The sequence below is a fragment of the Lagenorhynchus albirostris genome, chromosome 16 (genome assembly GCF_949774975.1).
Source record: "Lagenorhynchus albirostris chromosome 16, mLagAlb1.1, whole genome shotgun sequence".
Classification (NCBI taxonomy): domain Eukaryota; kingdom Metazoa; phylum Chordata; class Mammalia; order Artiodactyla; family Delphinidae; genus Lagenorhynchus; species Lagenorhynchus albirostris.
In genome coordinates, this window is record NC_083110.1 from 25147592 (window position 1) to 25173659 (window position 26068).

Below are 26068 nucleotides of genomic sequence, written 5' to 3' on the forward strand. Positions count from 1 at the left end.
TGAGCATAGACAGACTCAATATTTATTTAAGAAGAAAAAACAGAGGCTAGGTTTGCTGGCTAATCTTTTGTTGGCTTACTTATGGGTCCGTGATCAGCACTGTCAGGCAGCTGCACACCCATGCTTTGTAAAAGGTTGGAAGCAGGTCCTGCCAGTCCAGCTTGGGAACTATAGGATTCCAGTATGTTTGAAACCAGGTTCAGGTCTATATCCACTGGTGTCATAACAGATCCTCCTGCACCAGAATCTTCCTCCTCTGAATTGTTACTGGCAGTCTGGGATAGAGGCTCCTTGTTCATGGAGGGAAAAGAAAATCATGGTACAATATGCTATTAGGTTGGATGGTAGTTACATTAAAAAGCTAAGTAAGCAACAATGTAAAATTGATTTCCATATTAGAAAGGAAATTCCCTTGATAGAAAATAAAAATGAAGTCTAATAATAAACTATGTAATTGAACACACATATTAAAATTTGGTTCTGAAGATTAAAACACACTTCTTCCTAGGATAAGTTTCTGCAGATTAAATGGATTTCTTCCCGATTTTGAAATAGCCCAAGGGAGATAACCAGAATTAAGGAGGTAACTTTATAGCTTGCCTAAGAGTTTTAAAAGAAATAAACAGAAAAATGAACATTAAAAAAAAAAGAATCTAAATTTTCTCTACGTGAAAGAAGTGAGATTTCTTCCCTACCCACAATCCCCACCCCAATGAGAAAACAAAATTAAAAACCTGAGGCCTGGGCTTCCCTGGTGGCGCAGTGGTTGAGAGTCCGCCTGCCGATGCAGGGGACACGGGTTCATGCCCAGGTCTGGGAGGATCCCACATGCCGTGGAGCAGCTGGGCCAGTGAGCCACTGCCGCTGCGCCTGCGCGTCCGGAGCCTGTGCTCCGCAGCGGGAGAGGCCACAGCAGTGAGAGGCCCGTGTACCACAAAAAAAATAAATAAATAAAAAAACAAACAAACAAAAAACCTGAGGCCTTGTGGGATCCAACCACAGAGACTGTGAATTGGTACTTGAGCCTCTGATTTCATAGGCTGAGGAAAGAATTTGAGAGATTGCAGCTTGATCTATAGATTTTTATATCTTTGCTACCCAAAGTGTGGTCCATGGACCAGCAGCACATCCATCACTTGGGAACTTGTTAGAAATATAAAATCTCAGGCCCACCCTAGACATACTTAACCAAAATCTATATTTTAACAAGATCTTCAGGTGGTTCATATTCACATTAAAACCTAATGTATGGTTTCTAGTAGGTTTTGGCAATACTAAAAGTGATTAGTTTTAAATGTGGTTAAGATGATCAAAGCAAGGGGAATGGCATTAATTAAGGGCTCATTATGGGTTTTACTGTTGTCTCATTTGGTTCTCACGTTCATTCTATGACATGAAGATTATTGGTTAATGGATACATTCACAGTGGATAGCTGAGCTGGATTTCAAACCCCGCCCATGAGACTCCAGGGTCCATTCTCTTTCTATCTGTGGTTAGACAGTGCTGGTATAAAAACTAGGATAAAAACATGAGTGGAAGATAAATTCTAAATTTGGCTCTAAATACGGGAAACATAAAAAACAAACACTATTAAGACTTGAAAATTACTTGGATATTTAATATCCCTTCTCTTTTTTTAAAATCAATTTAAGCTATTAGTAGAAATATGCAACCACATACTAATTTGAACATATCACATGACTTAAAAAAAAAATCCTGATAGATAACATAGAATAAGTAATATAGTCAAGCTTATGTTTAAGAAAATCAGTAATCCGTCAGCCTACCAGTGTTAGGAAAAAATTAGCATTCTTATTTATTCAAATTAAAAAATTCATCACAGAAAATTATCATGAATCAAATAGAAAAAAAGAAAAGAAAAACTAAGATAAAATATGGTTTTAGCTATCCTTTGTACTAGACTCAAAAGGGAAAGAGGTTGAACACACACATACCATTTGCTTCTGGGTGGTGAAACTTTTGCCAATGTTGGTATGTGCGAGTTCCTGGTCCATCTGGGCCATGTATGACTTGAGATCAGCAAGAGTTCCTTTTACAGATGCTTCTTCCCCAGGCTCCTGTGTTTTAAGATCCAAGTCATCATCACTATCTAAACATTCAGAGTCTTCCTCATCCAGTTCATCAGAGTCTGAGTCATGGGGCCTTGAACCTACATAGACCCCAACACAGAAAGAGCCACTCATTAAATTTTTTTGGAGTGATTACACATCTCAAAAGAATTAGAATGTTATCTAAAATGTTATCAAAAAAGAGCGAATATTAGGCAAACTACTTCAGAAAAATCCCCTCCAGAAAATGGTACTGCTGGCAAACACTTGCAGAAAAGTACACAGCCTGAGCTGAAAGATTCAGCTTTTTCTTTTTAATGTGAATTCAATTAATTAAAATTTTTTACTTAAAAAATTTAAAAACTACATAATCCAGGAATACATTTTGATGTAAACATTCAAGTTATGCAGAATTGTCTCACACTTCACTCTCTTCCCAGAGTTAAAGATCTTTTCACAGTTCAGTGGGTACCCAGACCTTTATTTATGCAATTCTGTGTGTGTGTGTATATGTACATATATATAAAACACATTTGTTATATATATACATATTGAACTATGGTCTGCTTTTCTACTTTTTTTTTTGTAAAACTGAACTATAATCCAATTTTTGCTACTACAATGTTGCAATCACCATCTTAGCATATATAACTTTTTCATAAATTAAATTCCTGGAAGTGAAATAGCTCAGTCAAAGTTTATGAACATTCTGGAGTACCAAACTGCCTTGAGAAAAGACAACTTACACTTCTACTCCCACAGTTTGACAGTGCTCATTTCTCCAACTCTTGAGAAAACTGGCTATTATCAATCTTTTAAATTTTTGCCAATATGATGGGCAAAAAAAAAGTTCTTATTTTTATTGTGTATTTACTTGCTTACTAGAAACAGTTAACTATTTTCAAATATTTATTGATTATATTTATTCTTCAAGGCCTGTTTATATTTATTGATTATATTTATTCTTCAAAGCCTGTTTATATCCTTTGTTGATTTTTTTTAAAACTAGGCTATTTGTGTTTTTATTATTAGTGTATATGTGCAGTATGTCTAAAAGAGAAAAAAAAACAGTGTAATACAGGAGCCCATGTAAAACCCTATCTAAACACACAGCATTCATTCATTCAACAAAGATTTAATGAACAGCTATGTCAGGCACTAAGCAAAGCATCCTCTGCAAAATCATTCAATAGGGCAATAATTAATGGTTGAAAGCAACTCAAAATCATTAAAAAAAAAAAAAAGCAAATGAGATCCAATGCTCCAATGCTCTAGCAATTGCTATACTACTTACACTTGCAAAATGAAAATAAACATCACACTGTAACTCACCTAAGATCTTATCAAAATAATTAAGAAAAGAATCTGCATCAAAAGTGACTGGAGCCTCAGAATGTTCTCTGTAAGATTAAAGGAAAAAGACAATTTATCCCAAACAAAACTCTTTGAAACTTTTTCTAAACTGGTGCCATTCTTAGGAACACTCCAGATATATACTCTCAAAAGAGGCACAGAAAGGAAAACTGTAGTTTCAATTTTAAAACTTATGCTTACTGACAGGGCAACAGAAATGGGAAAGATTGATGAAATAAAAGTAAAAACTGCACTTTGATTATGCATATTTAATTTATGCTGATTTAGGGATCTACCCACCCTCCACCTCCCATAAAATATATCTAACATTAGCAGAAGTTGTTATTTATCCAAGTTCATTTAAATAAAGTTTATCTGGGCTTCCCTGGTGGTACAGTGGTTGAGAGGCCACAACAGTGAGAGGCCCGCGTACCACAAAAAAAAAAAAAGGCTTAAATAAAGTTTATCTTTTTTAAGAACCAAGTCTTTAAAAATAAGTAAGAACAAACCTTCCCTTATCTCTGCTTTCTCAAAGAGAGAATACTAAACATAAACTTTAATCTTCTCATGAGGCTAACGAGCATCAACATTAATGAAGAGATATTTGCTGTGCAAGTAACAATTCTATCTACCTTTTTTCCCTATTACTTGCCAAATGTAACATCTCATTTCTTCTGTTATTATTTCTTCCTCTGATAAACACTTTTATCCTCCTCTTTTGAGTCTGAAGCTTCCAATCTGCTTGAGGGTGGGAGATCAGAAGTCTGAGCTTGATGAGAACTAGAAGTTAGGAGTCCATAAAATTCTGAGTAAAAATCTAAAGAATAAAGTACATGGTTGCCCTGCACAGCTCTGGGGTGGTGGCCTTTACATCTGCTGAGTGGTCTCTTTGGCTTACTTCAAGGATCATAAGGGATCAGGTTACTAGAAATCTGACTCCAGATAAGTAAGTTATCATAGTACTAGGCACCAAGAGAGGAAAACAAAGCAGTAAAAATCATTTATTTAAAAAAAAAATTTAAACAAAGAAAAAGGAAAAGAAAGAGAGAGAGAACTGGCAATGACTGGATGATGTCAACATATAGGCTATAACCATTTAGATATTTATACTTTAACACAAATTACCGAGGCAGCTCTGCTCCTTTGTGGGTTGAGACTTTGGATATGAAAGCTTTCATGCTCTCTGAGACTTGAGTTAAGTCATAGTTCTCCTCCTGCCCCTTGGAAACAGGCTCTGGTTCTTTTTTACCAGCAGCTTCCTGCAGCAGCTGGTCCAGCTGATCTGGTGAGAGATCTAACCACTGGTCATCTGAAAAAGAAGCATGACACTGCCATACTACACTCACATGACAGGTACTCTCAGGAAAGGACCCTCTGAGACTTAGTGGAATGTTTCAATTCTCTCTAACCCCTCTGCTCTATCCTGGTCCATCACTCACCATCTTCTGGGGGAAGATTAGCTTCTTCTTTCTTAAGCTCTTCTATATCAAATGGTATTGTCTGTAATAACGTTAAGATTTCTTCACCTGGGCTCATAGCGTGAGAGCTATAAAAAATCAAAGACATGGGTATTTAATGAGAGCTTAGAATAATAATCATGAAAACAGAGTATTTTAAAGTTGGAAGGGATTATCTAGTTTAATTTGTTTTTAAACATTTGTTTAGGACACAGAATCCTTTTTCTCAAAATTCCACCAGAAACTCTAAAATATAAAAGTGCTCAAAGAAAAACTGCTCTGGGGAGTTCCCTGGTGGTCCAGTGGTTGCACTTGGCACTTTCGCTGCCGTGGGTTCAATCCCTGATCAGGGAACTAAGATCCCACAAGCTGGGTGATGCAGCCAAAAAAAAGAAAAATTGCTTTGTACAGGAAAAGAAATCATCAACAAAATGAAAAGGCAACCTACAGAATGGGAGAAAATATTCACTAACCAAACATATGATACAGGGTTAATATCTAAAATATATAAAGAACTCATAACAGCAAAAAACCTCCCAAGCAATCTGATTTAAAAATAGGCAGAGGAACTGAACAGACATTTTTCCAAAGAAGACATACAAGACAAGAAAAGGTGCTCAACATCAACTAATCATCAGGGAAATGCAAATAAAAACCACAATGAGATACTACTTCACACCTGTCAGAACGGCTATCATCAAAAAGACAAGAGAGATCATGTGTTGGCAAGAATGTGGAGAAAAGGGGACTCCCTGGTGGTCCAGTGGTTAAGATTCCACGCTCCCAATGCAGGGGGCATGGGATAGATCCCTGGTCAGGGAAGATCCCACATGCCACGTGGTGTGGCCAAAAAAAAGAAAGAATGTGGACGAAAGGGAACCCTTGTGCACTGTTGGTGGGAATGCAAACTGATACAGCCACTATGGAATACAGTATGGAGGTTCCTCAAAAAATTAAAAACACAGCCACCATATGACCCAGCAATCCCACTTCTGGGTATTTATCCAAAGAAAATGAAAACAGGATCTCAAAGAGATGTCTGCACACCCTTATTCCCTGCAGCATTATTCACAATAGCTAAGATTGGAAACAAGTGTCCATCAACAGATAAATGGATAAAGATGTGAATAAATAGACAGATAGATAGTGATTACATACACACAATGGAATATTATTCAGCCATGAGAAAGAAAGAAATCCTGCCATTTGCAACAACATGGATGTACCCTAAAGGCATTAGGCTAAATGCAATAAGCTAGACAGAGAAAGTAAAATACTGCATGGTATCACTTATATGTGGAATCTAAAAGAAAAGTCAAACTCATGGAAACAGAATAAAAAAGTGGTTGTCAGGGACTTGGGATGAGGGATATAAGCAGAGGCTGGTAAAAAGACAAACTTTCAGCTATAAGATAAATACAGTCATAGGATCTAATGTAAAACATGGTTACTAGCGTTGATAACACAGTATTACATAATTGAAATCTGCTAAGAGAGCAAAAATTATTCTCACACACATACACAAAAAATAAATATGTGGGGCTTCCCTGGTGGCGCAGTGGTTAAGAATCCACCTGCCAGCACAGGGGACATGGGTTTGAGCCCTGGTCCGGGGAGATCCCACATGCCACGGAGCAACTAAGCCCATGAGCCACAACTACTGAGCCTGTGCTTTAGAGCCCATGAGCCACAACCACTGAGCCTGTGAGCCACAACTACTGAAGCCTGTGCGCCTAGAGCCCATGCTCCACAACAAGAGAAGCCACTGCAATGAGAAGCCCGCGCACTGCAACGAAGAGTAGACCCCGCTTGCTGCAACTAGAGAAAGCCTGCGCACAGCAACGAAGACCCAATGCAGCCAAAAAAAATAATAATAATAAATAAATATGTGAGGTGATGAATTTATTAATTAACTCGGTGGTGGGAATCTTTCCATAATGAATAGGTACATCAAATCACTACGATGACACTTTAAATATCTTATAATTTTGTAATTCTGTCAATTACACCTCAGTAAAGCTAAAAAAAAAAAAAAAAACCTGAAAGACTGCTTTGATTGAAATGGACGCTGGAGGCTCAGAGACCTGCCCATTCTGCCTTCCCCTTTGGATCTGCAACAGGCTCCATGGAACACTATCATGAAGCTGATGATTTACTATCACTCTTTCGATTTATATATATCATATATACGAGGAAAAGAAAACCCAGAAGAAAATATGAACAAAAATTAATCTAACATGCATAAAGTATGAACAAAATTTAATCTGTCAGGGCTTCCCTGGTGGCACAGTGGTTAAGAATCCGCCTGCCAATGCAGGGGACATGGGTCCGGGAAGATCCCACATGCCGCGGAGCAACTAAGCCTGTGCGCCACAACTACTGAGGCTGCACTCTAGAGTCCGCAAGCCACAACTACTGAGCCCGCGTGCCATGACTACGGAAGCCCGTGCGCCTAAAACCTGTGCTCCACAACAAGAGAAGCCACCGCAATGAGAAGCACGCGCACTGCAAGGAAGAGTAGCCCCCGCTTGCCGCCACTAGAGAAAGCCTGCGCGCAGCAGCAAAGACCCAATGCAGCCAAAAAATAAACAAAACAAAAATTAATCTATCATATATTAAATGCTAGGCTAGCACTTCAAATACATTTTCTTTATTATTAGATTGCTAGGCTAGCACTTCAAATACATTTTCTTTATTATTAGATTGACTTCCCCACCAGGGAAGTCCTCAAATACACTTTCACATTTAGCCTTCTACTTACTATTATGAGGAGGTAATAATCCTGTTTTACAAATGAGAAAACCAGAGCCCAGTGAATTTCTATAAGTTTTGCAAGGTCATTTAGTTGGACAGAGCAAAGGCTTGAAATCAAGTCTTCTGATACTATTTTGTGCTCCTCCTACTATAAACTGATAATGAAATACACACAGATTATTTACATGATGAGTGAGTTATTTTGTGATGGTGATGTGATTTGTTATATAAGTTCATGGAACCCTGTCTGAACTATTTATAATGGAGCAAATCAAGTTACATAATGGACTTGCATTCATTTAATAAACATTTGCACACCCTGCTAACTCATGTGGGTAACAGGAAACTATCCCTACTCCATAATATGTAAATATTACTAGGAGAGAGAAAAGAAATATACAAATAATCATAATAAATTACAAACATATAAAGTCACAGACGAAGAGCAAATGCTATCAATACAAAGAATCATAGGAGGGATTCCCTGGTGGTGCAGTGGTTAAGAGTCCGCCAGCCAGTGAGGGGAACACAGGTTCGATCCCTGGCCCAGGAAGATCCCACATGCTGCGGAGCAACTAAGCCCATGCGCCACAACTACTGAGCCTGCGCTCTAGAGCCCCCAAGCCACAACTACTGAGCCTACGTGCCAATAACTACTGAGTCTGAGTGCTACAACTACTGAAGCCCACACGCCTAGAGCCTGTGCTCCACAACAAGAGAAGCCACGACAATGAGAAGCCCATGCACCGCAACGAAGAGTAGCCCCCACTTGCCACAACTAGAGAAAGCCCGTGCGCAGCAACGAAGACCCACCACAGCCAAAATTAAAAACAAATAAAAACAAACAAACAAAACAAGAGTCATAGGAGAAGGTAATTATTCACTGAGGTGGAGGCAGAGAAGTTTAAAAAAAAAAGAGAGAGATAATGGAAGAAGTTGAGTTAGGCCTTAAAGAATCAAGAGGATTCTGACAGGTAAGATAGGGTAGAGAAACTATGCAAGGGGATAAATGAGCATTTGTATAGAGGCAGGGAAGTGAGGAACATGTTCAGAGAGCAAATGGGGTTCAGTTTGGCTTAAGGGTGGAATCCGAGGCTGAATAGATGGGCTGGGATGACAGCACAGCAAGCGTGAAATGGCTAAGTTTAGACTCAATGAAATAAAGAGTGGGTGATCACTGATGGCTTCTTTGTTATTTTTAATTTTTGTTTTATGAGATTTAAATAATATAGACAAGTTGAAAAGGTAATACAACAAATGCCCATATCTCTACCACCCAGAATTATAATATTGTTATACTTATCTCTAGTCTAATTATATGATTACATTTATACATTTAACATAAAAACCAAACTAGTAATATGTGCGTCCATTTCTCTGCTACCCAAAGGTGATTGCTCTCACAAGAATCCTCCTGGGCCACTGAGTGTGTGTGTGAGACAGAGAGACAGAGAGATAGAGATCGAGACAGAGACAGAGAGAGTGTGTGTGTACTATTTGTTGTATTTACTGTTTTGTTCTCTTTACCTGAAATGTTATTCCCTCAAATACCTGTCTGCCTCATTCCCTCACTTCCCTAGATCTCTTCTGAAAGAAAAACTCCTTGGCCAACCTATCTAGAAGAGCAGCCCTTATATCTCTCCCCCCAAACGCTGCTTTTTCTTCAAAGTACTCATTACCATCTAACATCATATAATGGTTTACCGTCTTTCTCCTACACTAGTATATAAGCTCCATAAGGGCAGGGAGACTTTGGGTTCACTTGCTGCATTCCCAGTGCCTGGAATAGGGCCTGGCACATAGGAGATAATAAGTATTTATTGAGTGAATATAGATACATGTATCTATACATAATACATGATATTTTGTGTATTTTTACAATTTATATGCATAGCACCCGTATTTTACAAATTTACAACTTGCTTTTTTCCCTCAACATTATGTTTCTGAAATCTATTCATTTAGACCAGTGGTTCTCAACTGGGGACAATCTGGCAATGTCTGGTGACATTTTTGGTTGTCACAATTGGTGGGGAGAGGGGAGCCAGTCCTACTGGAATTTACTGGGTAGAGGCCAGGGATGTTGCTTCACCTCATACTAATGCACAGGACAGTCCCCCACAGCAAAGAATTAAGTGGTCCAAAGTGTCAACATTGTCAAGGTTGAGAAATCCTGAATTAGATTTATGGATATTTAGCTAATCTCTGATTAACTAATGGAAGTAGGCCATCATGTAAATACACTGCAATTCATTTATCTACTATTGATGGACACTTAGATTGTAATTTTTCACTATTACAATCTCTAATAGTTTTTAGGAGACGGGAGTAACATGATTAAAGACGTACTTCAAGCAGAGTCTCCTGGCTCTAACGGTTGAATTGGAAGAGAAGAGTCTCTAGAGGTTGAGAAACAAGTTTAGGTGTAGCCATAGTTCAAGAATTAAAGTAAGTAGAGTAGCTAGCTGGGCAGTAAGGAAAAAGAATGCAAGACACAAGATAATAGTAGACAGGATCTAAGGACTGGATCCAAGGAGAGAGAGGAGGTCTGGGTGATAAGGAGGATGGTGGTACTATTAAAAGACAGTAGGAAACAGTCTATGATATTAATTCAGCTAATAAAAAAGAACATTGGGAAGTAAAGAAGAGGTCTGGAGGGAGATGTGAGTTTGGTTTCAAACTGTTTAGAAGTTATCCTGGTTTGGTGAATGGGAGCCTCTCCTGCAACACTCATTAAAATGTTGGATATTTAAGCTATTTGCAATAAGTAAATTATGGTCCATTTGCTAAAATGCTGTGTGGTTATTTAAAACTATGCTTATCAAAACTTTTTAAGGTCATGGAAAATGTAAGATCGTAACGAGTAAAAATTATGAACAGGATACAAGATTTCTATATAGTATAAAAAATGTTTAAAAAATCAACCGGTTATGGGGAAAAAAATCCTGGAAGGCAGTAGATTGGAATAATAATAGTGGTTTACTCATGATATAAATTTTTTCCTTCTTACATCTTTCTGTATTTGCTGTAATGAATGAATATGTTACTTTTATAACAACAAAAAACTTTATTATATTTAAAAAGAACTACCCAACCATCAATCTATCTTATTTTGTGGGAGAAGCCCTAACTCTCCTACATGTGAGTCTCCCTCATTTCTTAACTTCTCTTCAACCTAAGACTATGAGGTAACACTTTTCAACAAGGGGAGTGGTCTCCTAGAGGAGACAGGGATCATCATAGGGGGAGATTCTCCTAACTATGAGGGCCACCTCCTTTACTTTCTTTCCCAAGTTTTCTTAAAGGATACCCTAAGAAGGCATCATCTTTTCCAATTACTGAGATAAAACTGACGGGAATGGGACAAAGGCACCCCTAGACACTTAAAAAAGAGTAAAGACTGCTGTAAAGTCATTACCACCTCACAGACACTGAGGTTGGAGTTCTCTCAGCATCAACTTTGCTTCATGCAGTCTTCAAAGAACATTTTATTACACAAATATGTGATGTTTGAGATGCTGGCAAAATGACTGGGGTTCAAAACCACATTGGTTTGACCAAAAAAAAAAAAAAAAAAAAAGCCCAATGACAAAACAAAAACCACACCCACACACAACTCAGGACCTTTTAAACCATAACATATACAAAGTTATTTCTTTCATGTTATTTAATACCTTTATTTCTTTCATGTTATTTAATAGCTTTAAGTATCTCAAATTCAATTTTGCAAACATAAACTGAACTTTTTCCAATATTCAAATTCTGACCTTTGATTCTTCAGCTCAATAAGACCTTCTGCAGGAGCTCCAATTTCCTTGAGCCACACTGACTAGAAGTACCCTCAAGCAACAAGTCAGACAAATGTGATTTTCTTCTTTCAATGATCCTATTCCCTTTGATTTTTGCCTGCTTTTGTTGTTTCCCACTGTCTTCAAATAATTGTTTTTTATATTCTGTCCAGGGTTTATCATTGTAATTAGCACAGGGTTATTCTGATATGTTACTCCACCATTACCAGAACTGAAACTCAATTTTATCAAATTTTAAAGGGGAGCCATTTCCTTCCAACCCTGTGTTCATTTCTTTCTTCCCCCAGAAAATGTATGGCAGGTTAGAATGAGATTTAATTTGGAAGGTGAACGCCTGCTTCATCCTGCATTTCAGATCCACCTAAAAAAATCTAAACACAGCCCAGAACTCCCATAGGAATTAAGCACATGGCTCAATACTAGACTGCCTGAGTTTAAATCCTAGGTCTGTCACTTTATTAGCTGTGTAACCTTTGGCAAATTATTTAATCTCTCTTGGCCTCGGCTTCTGAGCTGTAAATAGGGAAAATAATAATTGTACCTATTTCATAGGGCTTTAAGGGGGATTAAACAAGTTAGTGGCCTATGCTTTGTAAGTACTCAATAAACGTTAGCCATTATATGATGATGATGATGATGATGACGGTGATGGTGGTGACAGCTGCCAGTGCCAGCAAACTTCTGTAACAACACTTCCTCTCCCTAACCCCTGCTCCTTCAGTAGTCATGAGCCTGGCCATTAACTGTTTAAATATGGAAACTCCAACATCTGCAACTATCTCAAGAGTAAGTAACTCCTTAACCTCTGGCAAGTAATCAATCTGTTCAGGTAGTGATAAACTCACCTTTCTGGCCGGTTTATGGAGAGTTGGAAGTAGTTCTTTGCCATTTCTAGCCTTTCCTGGTACTGAGCAGAACCTTTCATCAGTCCCTAAAAAAATAATAATGCCCATCAGAACATTATATATATGGTATCATTAAAATAACCTGCTCACCAGCAACTTTCAGGGAGGCAGTGTACGATATAATATATTGTTCAAAAATCATGAGGCCTGAGTCCTAGTCCCTGTTTTGTCACTGATGTACCTGTTTGGGCTCCAGTTTCTTCAAAAAAGGGACTAGGTTAAATGTAGTGGTCCCTCATCCTTTTCACCATTAAGGGCCTCTTTCCAATTTGGAAGGTTTCTATCATTTTCTATTATTTAACTCATTATTAAGAAATAATTGATTAACTAGTAATTAATTTATAAAGCAAAGTACAAATTGAGCCAAAAAGTAGCATAATCACACCTTAACTACCATTTCTATCTTTCACATGCATGTTTATGGTGGCATTCATACTTAATATTTTATATTCTTTAAAAAATATATTATAATATAAGCAGTTTTCCATACCACTACACAGTCTTTAAAATCATCATATTCTTAAGGACTTTTCTACTTCTTGGATGTTTCCTTAAAGTAGATGATTTATTTCTTTTAATTAATTATTTATTATTTATTTTTGGTTGCATTGGGTCTTTGTTGCTGCGCGGGCTTCTCATTGTGGTGGCCTCTCTTGTGGAGCATGGGCTCTAGGTGCACGGGCTTGGTAGTTGTGGCTCGTGGGATCTAGAGCACAGACTCAGTAGTTGTGGCACACCGGCTTAGTTGCTCCGTGGCATGTGGGATCCTCCCGGACCAGGACTCAAACCCGTGTCCTCTGCATTGGTAAGTGGATTCTGAACCACTGTACCACCAGGGAAGCCCAAAGTAGATGATTTAAATTGAAGGTTCCAAGTTTGAACCTTTCTATAGTTCTTGGAATACACTATCAAATTACTTCCCAGTTAAGGTTCTAACTATTACGATGTTATCAGCAATGTATAGGTGTATTATTTTCACTATATTCTCAACAGCACTGAATATCATTCATATCCTTTTTACATATGTGAAAAACAGTCTTTATTATTATGTTAATATGGTTATCTTTACTACTTGTGAGAGTGAATTTTTTTTTCAGTACGCGGGCCTCTCACTGTTGTGGCCTCTCCCGTTGCGGAGCACAGGCTCCGGACGCGCAGGCTCAGCGGCCATGGCTCACGGGTCCAGCCGCTCCGCGGAATGTGGGATCTTCCCGGACCGGGGCACGAACCCGTGTTCCCTGCATCGGCAGGCGGACTCTCAACCACTGCGCTACCAGGAAAGCCCAAGAGTGAATATTTTAAGAGAAATTTAGTAGTTGTCTTTTTGCAATTTTTTTTTTTTTTGGAGTATAGCTGCTTTACACTGCTGTGTCAGTTTCTGCTGTACAGCAAAGTGAATCAGCCATACGTATACACATATCCCCTCTTTTTTGGATTTCCTTCCCATTTAGGTCAGGTAAATTTTTAATCCATGTCTCTGCTAACTTTTCTATTTGGTGTCTTCATGTTTGCTTTATAGATTTGTGCAAGTTGTTCATCTGATACAAATAATAACTTTTATCACTTTATATAGATGTTATTATTTTTTCTAAAATATTGGAAACAGTTTATAGACACTCCCTCATTACCACCAAGCTAGAATGGTGCCTTTCAACTCTAGTTCCTACAATTATGTCACACATTAAATATGGACATAGAACTTTAATTCACTGGCTTGACTTACCCTGGATTGTCCAATTTAAAAAATGCATTTCAAGTCCTACCTTAAAGTAATCATTCTTTTTCAGACTTTCAAGGAAGCCAGCCCAGAGTGGTGAAGTAGTCACAAGAGATTTCTTGGCATCAGAAAAATGTGGGCTACATTTGGAGCATAAGATCTCAAATCCATGAGCCTAGATGGAAAAGATAGAATTTTTATTATTAGGTTAATTTCTTTCCATTTAACCACACTCAAGAACTAGGTGATTGGACACATGGGTATGTGGACATTTAAAACACTTTCTGAATTTTAGGAAAAAAAAATCTGACTTTATTTCCAAGTTTCTTAATCTCTACAGATTAAAAATTATAAAGGGGAAGCAAATAATACAAAACAAAGATTCTTATTCTCTTCAAAGAGATTTCTTTTCTCACTAATTAAAAAACTAGAAATTTAAACTTATTTCTTGTTTGCTTAAAAAAGGCTTGCGAGGCAGAAATAGAGACACAGATGTAGAGAAGAAACGTATGGACACCAAGGGGGGAAAGTGGGGGGCGGGGGGTAAGTGGGGGGTGGTGGTGGGATGAATTGGGAGATTGGGATTGACATGTATACACTAATATGTTTAAAACAGATAACTAATAAGAACCTGCTGTATAAAAATAAAATAAAATTCACAGAAAAAAGGCTTGTAAAAGGTTTCTTGTCTAACAGAATTATAAATGAATTAAACATAGTCTCAGGCATAGTAAACGGAGGGAACCACTTCATTTTAAGAGTCCTTTGGCTAAAAAATATAATAAATGCACATGGCAAAATAATTCTAATAGGAGGCTTCCCTGATCACTCTAGAGAAAACTGTCACCAATTCCTTACATATCCTTTCAGAAGTAATCTATGCACTCAAGCAGATATGTGTGTGTCTGCATATGTCCATCCTCCTACTCCATCCCTGTTATTACTAAATGGCAACATACACACTGCTCTGAACCCTGCTTTTCACTTAGTGATATACCTTAGAGATCATTTCATATGAGCATATATAAATTTATCCATCCCACTTCATGGACAGACCATAATTTATCCAACTACTCCTCTACTAACAGACATTTCGGTAGTTTCCAATCTTCTGCTACTATAAACAATGCTTTCATGAGTATCCTCGTACGTCTTTGTGCACAAGTAAAATATATGGAGGATAGATTTCTGGAAGTGAAAATGCTGAGAAGGGTTTGTGCATTTTAAATGTTATGGAAAGTGACAAACTGTTCTAAGAGACTGATTCAACTTATATTCCTATCGATAATGTTTGAGGGTACCTCTTCATGTATTTTTACAAACCCAGTATGTATTATCAAACTTATAGGTACTTGCCAATCAAATGGTGAAAAATACTATTTTGTAGCTTTAAACTGCATTTCTTTTATTATGAGCAAGTGTCAACATTTTTCATAAAAATCATTTGTATTTCCTGTGGACTGTTAATGGTTTCTGATGATTTTTTGATTGATTAGTACTATTTTTTTATATTGAATTGTGGGAATGCTATATATTAGATAAATCAACTTTTGTCATTTACTAGTTTTTTTCCTCTTTGTCATTTAAACTGCAAATATAGGGCTTCCCTGGTGGTACAGTGGTTAAGAATCTGTCTGCCAATGCAGGGGACACGGGTTTGAGCCCTGGTCCAGAAAGATCCCACATGCTGCAGAGCAAATAAGCCCATGTGCCACGACTACTAAGCCTGGCTCTAGAGCCCGCAAGCCACAACTACTGAAGCCCACGCACCACAACTATTGAAGCCCGTGTGCCACAACCACTGAAGCCTGCACACCTACAGCCCGCGCTCTGCAGCAAGAGAAGCCACCACGATGAGAAGTCCATGCACCGCAACGAACAGTAGCCCCTGCTCGCCACAACTAGAGAAAGCCTGCACACAGCAATGAAGACCCAATGCAGCCAAAAGTAAAATAAATTTAAATAAATAGCAAATATATCTTACACTTTCACCAAGTTTACTATCTTTTGACTATATTTATGTTTTTTTCATACAGAAATGCTTTTTTTTTTTTTTTTTTTTTTTGTGGTACACGGGCCTCTCACTGTTGTGGCCTCTCCCGTTGTGGAGCACAGGCTCCGGATGCGCAGGCTCAGCGGCCATAGCTCACAGGCCCAGTCACTCCGCAGCATGTGGGATCTTCCCGGACCGGGGCACGAACCCGTGTTCCCTATATCGGCAGGCGGACTCTCAACCACTGCGCCACCAGGGAAGCCCGCTTAATTTTTATATTATCCAATTTTCATAGTTTCTAGTTTCAAGTCGTGCTTAGAAAGGCCTTTCCTACTCAGATTTTCAAAGTTTTCCTATGTTTTTCTTTCAAATTTTATGGTTTCATTTTTTTCATTTAAATATTTGGTCCAACTGGAATTTATTTTGGCATAGGCGTGAGGTAATCAACTTTAATTTTTCAGATGGTTTCACAGTTTTATCATCACTTACTGAAGAATCCACTTTTCCTTCTTATTTGAAATGCTACATTTTACTACATTCTCACATTAATAGGGTATATATCTAGATTTCTAAGCTCCGTCATTACTCTCTTAAGAGCCCTTTGACATAAAGGAAGAAAATAAAATTTTCTGGTTTAACATTACCAACTTCATGCCCAATTCGTGGGCTCGGTATTGGGGATGAGATGGAGGAGGCAGCCTGTATCCACTCCGCAGGTCTGGCACAAACCTTTGTTGCACCAACTGTGCATATAGACATTTAGTGAAAGTGACCTGGACATTGGGGCACAAAATATGTGAGTCTTTTCCTGAAATTAAAAATTTGAATATAATTTCATAGTTAATAATAACTTCATAGTAACTTCATTTATGAGCTTCATATTCATATAAATGCAAAGAAGATCCAACCTATTTACTGCCTATATTTTTTAGTAACAGCTTTACGGAGATATAATTCATATACCCATAAAATTTACCTTCACTTGTCTATATTTAGTTATCACTAAGGTAATTCAAATCATTAGTTACATTACACAGCAATTTTGGTGGGTGGATGATATAGAATAATTCTTAATTCTCTGGAAGAAATGAAATGTTTTATTGTTAAGAGGATGTAACTACTCAAATAGGGAAAATATGGTCAGAAATAGCTAGGGAACATTGAAATACAAAATAAGGAGTCAGGTCTCTTACAATCTTCCTCCCCCGGATAGGAGAAAAGAAAAAATTTAAAAATGTATATTAACTTGCTATGAGGAAACAGAATATTTCCAATTTTTTTCTAGTGAACAATTAAATAATGTTCCATTTTATTTCCAGTGAGAGAAACTAAATGACCAAGAGAACTAGCTTACCGAAGTCATTATTCGTGTTCCAGGCAAGAATGTCTTGAATATACGACAGGCTCGCAGGTCAATGGGGTCCCGCAGGTAAAATGCCTGGACTCCTGCAGCCACCAATCTGGGGTGCTGCTTTAGCACTGCTACAATGCCAGCTGGAAGGAAGCAGTGTGCTTGATGAAGGGAGGCTTTAATTTTTTCTGGGTATCTGTGACAGGTAACATAATTATTTTTATTTTATGACATGTAAACATCCAGGATTCTTATACCATTTACTTCCCCCTTAACATTTTATCTTGTCTTGGTTCACCAAGAGTGAGATGGAAAAAGTGACAAGAGAGGTGAAGATAAAGATACTGTAGGGAATTCCCTGGCAGTCCAGTGGTTAGGATTTGGCACTTTCACCGCCAGCGGCCCAGGATCAATCCCTAGTCGTGGAACTAAGATCCTGCAAGCTGCGCGGCCAAAAAAATTAATTAATTAAAAAAAAAGATACTGTATATACTAAAGACTACAAGAAGGAAGAGAGACAGAAAAAGCGGGAAGAAATGGAAAATAAAGAAAAGGGATTAAGGTGGCCCAATAAAAAATAAAATCAGAATTTATTCTCCTAAAAAATGGTACAAAGTGTACTGAAGCGAAGCTAAAACAAATGTTTAATACTGTTAAGACCTGAATGGTGCTAAACATTTAATAGGCACTCACATTTTAATGGCTGAATTAGTATGTTATTAGACTAAGGTATTCTCTTCTGAATAGAGCCTAAGGTGCTCCACCTAGGTCAAAGAATCCCATATATACTCCAAGAACCACAGAAAAAGCCTGAACACAATTGTGCTCACTTAGGTTTCCATTTCTAAAGGTCTGAAAATTTCTATCTATGGATCTACATAATACTTAGCCATAATATCTAAGGTAAATAAATGCAAAACTATTGGGCCTATGACACTTTTAAATGGAAATTAAAAGATACATCTGTTTCCTGATTTTAAAACACGTAAGTTTAATTTGTTGGTCAATTTCACGAAGGATGAAGACAGCATGAAAATTAGCATTAATTTAGGTGAAAGAAATTCCAGATTCAACAGAAGACTTGAGCGACATGAAATCAAAAGGCTCCTTGACTAGCAGTGAAAGTGTTATTTTTCTTACCCTCTGATGCGTCTATTCACAGCAGCTCGTATAGATTCTGAAGCCAAAATTTTTTCTGGGTGTGTTGAGATTATATTCAGTGCTTGTGAGATTGTTTGGAGTGTGGTCGGTAACCAGGATACTGCTCCAGGTTTCTTTGGTGCAGGAATAATGCACAACTCCCCATGATGGAAAAACACCTGCAAAATGATGTTTTAATTTTCATACCAGGCAGTGACAAACTCTCGGTGCACATGAAAATGTTGCAACATGATTTCACCTCTGTAGATTTTCCAAACTTGGATATACTTACCCTATTGGCACTATTATCAGGATCCAACCATTTAGGAAGAAAGTCAGCAGCTTCTATTAACAAGAATTCACCGTCATTGTCTTCAATCCTAATGCAAAAGAATTTCTAACTTTATATTCAAAAAAGCACATATTTGCTAATAATCAAACAAATTTGTTCTAATACATTTTCTCCTTCATCTTAGTAAATATATGAGTATGTACCATGTGTAGATTTCTATAATTAAGCAAAATGTTTAAGATGCCACTAAGCACTGAAGGAGACTCTAAGATTGTAAGGAGGAATTCCTTAGGTGAGGGTGACAAGGAGAGAAAAATAAGTACATAAATAAATAACAATAGAAAAAAATATGGAAAATATATAAAGTACTATGGGGTTTCAAAAGAAAAAAAATCACGTATAGCCAAGATTAGGAAAACCTTTATGGAGGAGGTATTACTGGACCTTGAAAGATAATTTTGTTTTGCCTCATTTGCATGACTTTTAAAAAATTTAAATTTCTGAATAGATAATACAGTCACATGGTTAAAACTTTAAAAAAATACATAAAAAGTTATACAATGAAAAAGTCTCCTTCCTGCTTTTGTATCTATATGCACAACCCCTCCACCATTGTTATTTCTTGTTTATCCTTCTAGAGTTTGCTTATGTGTAATCCAGCCAATAGGAATATAAATTCTTTCTTCTCTTGTTGCACAAAAGGTAGCATATCATATATACTGTTCTAGATTTTTTTTAACTTTTAATGGGTGGAGATAACAATATACGGAGAAAAGGAGAGATGTTCTTGGGAGAGAGAAGAGCATAAGCAAAATCATGGAGGTAGCAAAGTTAAGGTAGATATTTGAAGAATGACAATGAGTAAAGAACAAGACTAGAAAAGCACAGTTATATAATTTTGTGAAGAGCTTTAAATGTTGGCAGAATCAATGAGAATGAGTTGAATTTTATAGACAAAATGAATGAAAGGTTTTAGAGTAGCGTAGTAAAATGGTTCGAGCTCTACTTTAGGAATATTAATCTGGCAGAGACATACAGGAAAAACTTCTTCCTTTTTCTAATTTTTAAAAAAACCCCGACAAGACAGTAGATGCCTATTAAAGAGCTTTAGGGGCCTAGTGTGTAGGTATGAACAATCATTACATGTATAAAAATCAGAATCAGCACATGAAAGGTATTGCCCCCTTCTTATTATCCTAGTAAAGATAGAAACTACTATTTTTGTGTCTGTTCATTTAAAATTCTATCATTCATTAAAAAATTATTGCTATGTATTTGTAGGTATGGTAACAGTAGTGTTTGTTATCTCTTAGATTTACATCCTGAAGTATTTAAAAATCAAATGGCATAATACTGGAGATATGCTTTAAAATAATCTTGCTATGTGATGGGGGAGTGGGGAAGGAAGTAAATGAAATAAGAATCACCAGGAGTTGATAATTACTGAAGCTGGGTGATGGGTACATGAAGGTACCCATCTCTCTACTTTTATGTATGCCCGAAATTTTGATATAATAACAAGTTTCCAAAATTGTTGTTCTTTTTTCCTTCTTGTTCTGCTGGGGAAAAGACTGGGTGGATAGAAGACCAGAATTTGGGGGCCGATGAGGAAAACTAGGACATATGTTAAATGGGTGGAGCGCCCTCTGCTGGCAAAACTTGGGAATTACAGATAATTATCCATTCCTATTTTTAAAACTGAATTAGAATGCACTATCGTCTACTTTGCTTCCTGTCCATAAAATTGCACACTGATTTATCTTTAAATTTCTTCTGTATATGATTTCTCATAAAATATAGCTATAGTCTAATAGAGGAAGACACAGTAAAGAAATCTGTGAAATATGCATATCTGAGATGAATTTCTTTTTTTAAAGACACAAGAAATTTGACGGTGATTACTTTTGGGAAGTCAGAGCAGTACACCCTTTTGTATTGTTTGAATTTTATTTACCATGTGTATTTGTTCTTTCATAACAAGAAGAAAAAGAGAAAATCTAAAATAAGCAGGTTTTGTTTGAAATTTTTTTGAAGTTGAATTCTCAAATGATTCTTTAATTCTTCTTCAAGAAAAGGAAGTCACAAGAGAAAAGGAAGAAAATACAGAAGTCATGTTTAAAATCTACATCCCAAGTTTGTACAATTTCCACCAGACTACAGAAAAAGATACTACTAAATGGATAAAAATGTAGTCATTTTCAATAATAGAATTCCTTTAGAATTATTAATAAAGCTATAATACCTTGCTACTAACTCTGGAAATTCCTTTGTAATTTGCTTTACTATATAAACAATAAACCATTCATCCTCAATGTTATCTCCAAACTTTGTCATGCCAAATATATGAGCAGGAACACCTCCTAAAAACAAGAGAAAAGCAATCATATAACCAAATAAACATACCAGTGCAAATAAAAGTACAAGTAATCATTCAATTAAACAAACATTTATTGACTGGCTATGCTCCAGGTACTATACTGGGAGCTGGGGTTGCAATCCTGAACAAGATACAAGAAGCTTATTCTTGAGGAGCTTAGGGTCTAGACAACAGGAGATAGACAACCAAGCATCACAAAACAAGATGATGAACAGAGGTATACACTGAGGGCTATGTGAGCATAAATATGTGATATCGGAGCTACACTCATCTGGAGGAATGACCAGAAGTAGGCTTTCCAGAAACAGAGAACATGTGCATGTGCAAAAACACAGAGGCATGACAGACAATAGCATGGTTCTGGGAATATAAGCAGAAATTTTCAAACAAGTGCATTATCCAAAAATATGTAGAACTTAAACAAGACACTCAGACAGCCAATGGGTCAAAGAAGAAATCACAAGGGAAATTAGACAATATCTTGAGACAAATGAAAACAAAAACACAACATGCCACAAAGCTGCGATGCAGTGAAAGCAGTGCTAAGAGGAAGTTTATAGTTATAAAAGATGTCAAATCAACAACCTAACCTTAAGAAACTAGAAAAAGAAGAAAAAACTAAACTCAAAGCTAAAGGAAGGAAATAACGAAGATTAGAGCAGAGATAAATGAAATAAAGAATAGAAAAAATATTTAAAAAATCAATTAAACAGAGTTGGTTTGTTTAAAAGATCAACAAAATTGACAAAACTTTAGTTAGATTAACTAAGAAAAAAGACTCAAATAACTAAAATCAGAAATGAAAGAGGGGATATTACAACCTATGCCACAGAAATAAAGAGGACTGTAAGAGAATACCTATGAACAATTGTACATCAGCAAACTGGATACCTTAGAAGAAATGCATAAATTCCTGGAAACACACAAATTATCAAGACTGGATTGTGCAGAAATAGAAAATCTGAACAGATCTATAACTAGTAAGGAAATTGAATTAGTAATCAGAAACTTCTGCACAAAGAAAAGTCCAGGACTAGATGACTTCACTGGAGAATTCTACCACACATTTAAAGAAGAATTAACATCAATCCTCCTCAAACTCTTACCAAAAAACTGAAGAGGAGGAAACATTCCCAAACTCATTTTATGAGGCCAGCATTACCCTAATACTAAAGTCAGACAAAGGCAATACAAGAAAACTACAGACCAATACCCCTGATGAATAATGATGCAGAAATCCTCAACAAAACACTAGCAAACTGAATTCAACAACACATTGAAAGGATTGTACACCATGACCCAGTGGGATTTATTCCTGGAATGTAAGGATGATTTGACACAAGAAAACCAACCAATGTAATATACCATATTAACAGAATGAAGGTCAAACAAGTGTAGTGCGGAGTGTCTCAAGAGCTACCACGGCAAAAAGAATCCCCAAACAGGTGGGAAGAACTGCCCAACCAACTCTTCTCCCTACTCCAGATTTCCCAAGTTTCATCAAGTATAGAAGCTCCAGTTAGGGTGTCTATTTTTATCTACCTTACATATTAAACTTCAATTTGAATTTCATCCAGAAGCAATGAGGAACTCCTGAAGGATGTTAGGCAGGAGAGTGACATGATCAAATTTGTGTTTTACAAAGGTAACTGGCAACAGGGTCAGGAACTGCAGACACTGGAACCAGAGAGGTTAGTTAGGTGGCTACTGTAGTCTTCCAGATGAAGAGATCAAGGGGGCCTAGACTGTAGCCAAACAGATGTAGAGAGGGGTCATATTTTAGGAGTAATCACACTAGGATTTAGTGCCTGACTGAACATGGTGAAGTGAGGAGTTGAGGATGATTCTGAATTACTAACAAGCTTGATAACTAGGTGGCTAGCAATCCCATTAAGCAAGACAAGAAAACACTGTGTAAAAATGATTGATTTACTAGAAAAAAGGTAGGGAATTGGTTTTGGCTGTGCTAATGGGACAGTGTTCTTGCCAATAAATATCACGTGTTTCAGTGAATAGGTGTTTAATAAAATTAACGTTTTGCATTTGGCAACTGCTAGCCAAAAGGAAACAGATAAGCACTAAATTGAGAGCCAGGATGATGGTATCACAAGATGCCACGCTCCTGATCTGAAATAAGACCCCACAGAAGTCACTGCATGAGTAGAGCCTTGGTCACCTATCCATGATTCATTTTAGTAAAGTTATAAGAAATGACAGGACAAAGTACCATATTTGGCCAGAGGTCAGATCTCAAGCACTGACAATACAGGGAAGCAGTGAAGGAACCTCAAAATGCTTCCAAGTGGCAAATAATGGTCATTTAGCTCAATTATTTCTCTTTATAAGCCAAGCAGAGCCACTCTTAGATCCTTACCAAAACAACTATGTGAAAGGCAGCCTAGTAAACATACTATCAAGACTGAGGAATACAGAATAACAGCTAAAAGAACTATGGTTAAGGAAGCCAGATGCCTGAACCTGTTTAGTATAGGTACCTAGATACATTATGGCATAGTAATTAAAGTTCAAAAGAAGAGCCATGGCTTAATAATGTTGAATATATATTAGTACCTAAGATAATGAGTATTAGAAAGCATCCATCAACATGAATTAAAAAAATTTTTTTTTTAAGTTCAAAGGCTTAACTGAATAGAGGCAAACACCATAAAAAGCTCAGGATATAAATCTCCTGACAGGGTTTCCCTGGTGGCGCAGTGGTTAAGAATCCGCCTGCCAATGCAGGGGACACGGGTTCAATTCCTGATCTGGGAAGATCCCACATGCCGTGGAGCAACTAACCCTGTGCGCCACAACTACTGAGCTTGCACTCCAGAGCCCACAAGCCACAACTACTGAGCCCACATGCCACAGCTACCGAAGCCCACGCACCCAGAGCCCGTGCTCCCCAACGAGAAGCCACCGCAATGAGAAGCCCGCACACCTCAATGAACAGTAGCCCCCGCTCGCTGCAACTAGAGAAAGCCCACACACAGCAACAAAGACCCAACACAGCCAAAAATAAATTAATTAATTAATTTAAAAAAATCTCCTAACACTGAATGAACTATGGACTATTACACATCACTGTTGTCAGAATGACATTAAAAGTCACACATATCAAAGCAAAATAAGCAAAAGAGCCTTACCTTTCCCAGGTTTATATTTGAGATTGAAAGGCTGATTTTGCCAGATATAGGGGACCAGCATAGGTGCAAACTGGGTCATTATCTTCTCAATGTACTTTTGAAGAATCTCTCTGTGTTCTTCTGGGTCCCTTGGTTCATCTGGTATCAGGAACAGGTGGTATTCTACAGTGTCTTCCACTGTAGCAAACTTCATATTTTCCTCCATTCTTCTTTGAAAGCTACATTTAAAGTTTCAATAATATAAACCATATAGAATAATGTAGAAGTAATATCCCATTCCCTGAACTATGCTAGGCAATTCCATTAATGTTGTTTCCCAAAATTCAGTTATCCACATACCATCATCATGATTTTTGCCTATACCAACTATAATAACATTTATTTAACATACTTTTAATGACATTGTTATACTTACGATTACATTAAAGGAACTTTTGATATAATACAATAAATGGAAATCCAATACCACATTCCCAAATTAATAAGTATGTAAGAATAAAATAAAAACTGTTTGCCCTTGCACTAGCAGTGGTGTGTATAACACATTTTTAGAAACACTGAAATAACATCTTTTGAAACACTATCACAAGTCCCAGTTCTACCAGTAGTCCCAGTTGTGTTATTCTGGGCATTTCACTTTCTTCCTGGGGGTTTTTCCTTAATTGTAGAATAAGGCTGTTACTGTATCGTCTCTATAATCCGTACCTCGTTTAAATTTCTATTATTTAAATTTTCTGAAAAGCAATCTCCCTTACTCTGCAGAATTAAATCTCTCCCGTTGTATGGCATAGAGGAATTCAAAACTACAAAACATTCATGCCCTATCATTTCACCCCCAAATAATCTGCCCATGGCTCTTGATCCTACAACTATCTATCCTAAATTTTCCCCCTTCTCAGGTCTCAAAGGGTATAGCTCTGGTATATTAGGAGGTGGTAAATAACTATTTTCTAAGGGTTCCCCTTACAAACAAAAGTACTAGCTCACTATTGCTTCCAGGTGAGGCTTGGTAAAGGAAGACACTGTTTTGGATTATCCGCTTTACGGCTGCAATTCGATTTTTAGACTTGTTTTTCTAACGGAGTAGTAAAACGAGGTCGAGAGGAACTTGCATCTTCTATCCAGACACTCATTCGCTACTTTCTGTCCAAATCATCATTTGGCCTTTTAACCCTGGTAGACAGATGCTAACTACCCACCCGAGGACTATAAGGGGCTTTGAGATCACTCAGGCTAACTCCACACTGTACATATGAGAAAACACTAGAAGGGGCTTTGAGATCACTCAGGCTAATTCCACACTGTACATATGAGAAAACCGGGAGCACAGCAAGAGAAGCAACCAAGCAGCAGAGGCCTGACTTGGGAGTCTAGAGCTTTTTACTCAGACTAGGCGCTCTCCTTCATCCAACAAAATGAAGCCAATTCCGCTTACGGTTCTAGGGCCTGCGCCTCTCCGGCAAGTCTCTGCTGTGGCACCTTTCCTCAGCCGCCTCTCCTATCACGTGAGCTGGTCAGGAGCTGCCAGTAGCAGCCAAAGCCTGGCTCAGACTGGGTCCACACGCTCCTCTGGGACCAGAAGACAGCAGAAACTCTGAAAGTCAGAAACCGGCTCAGCCTCGGAACTCCGGGCGTCGCCCCTGTTGCGCATCGGCGAGAGCATTAGGTGGGTGCCCGTGTGCCTTCGTCACTTCCGGCTCCACG

At 37.6% G+C, this 26068-nt stretch overlaps 1 protein-coding gene across 1 annotated transcript; it reads right to left on the reverse strand.

Annotated features, from left to right (window-relative positions):
- On the reverse strand, nt 1-26011 carry ECD (ecdysoneless cell cycle regulator). Its single transcript, XM_060126361.1, has 14 exons — nt 25800-26011; nt 24365-24582; nt 21084-21201; nt 18842-18929; nt 18550-18728; nt 17413-17605; nt 16703-16831; nt 14112-14240; nt 12289-12374; nt 4863-4969; nt 4549-4732; nt 3403-3470; nt 1957-2171; nt 1-290 (listed from the first exon to the last, which is right to left on the reverse strand). The coding sequence occupies exons 2-14, from the start codon at nt 24567-24569 to the stop codon at nt 60-62; spliced, it is 1932 nt and encodes a 643-aa protein (XP_059982344.1). The 5' UTR covers nt 24570-24582; nt 25800-26011; the 3' UTR covers nt 1-59.
- Between the last annotated feature and the right edge of the window lie 57 nt (nt 26012-26068).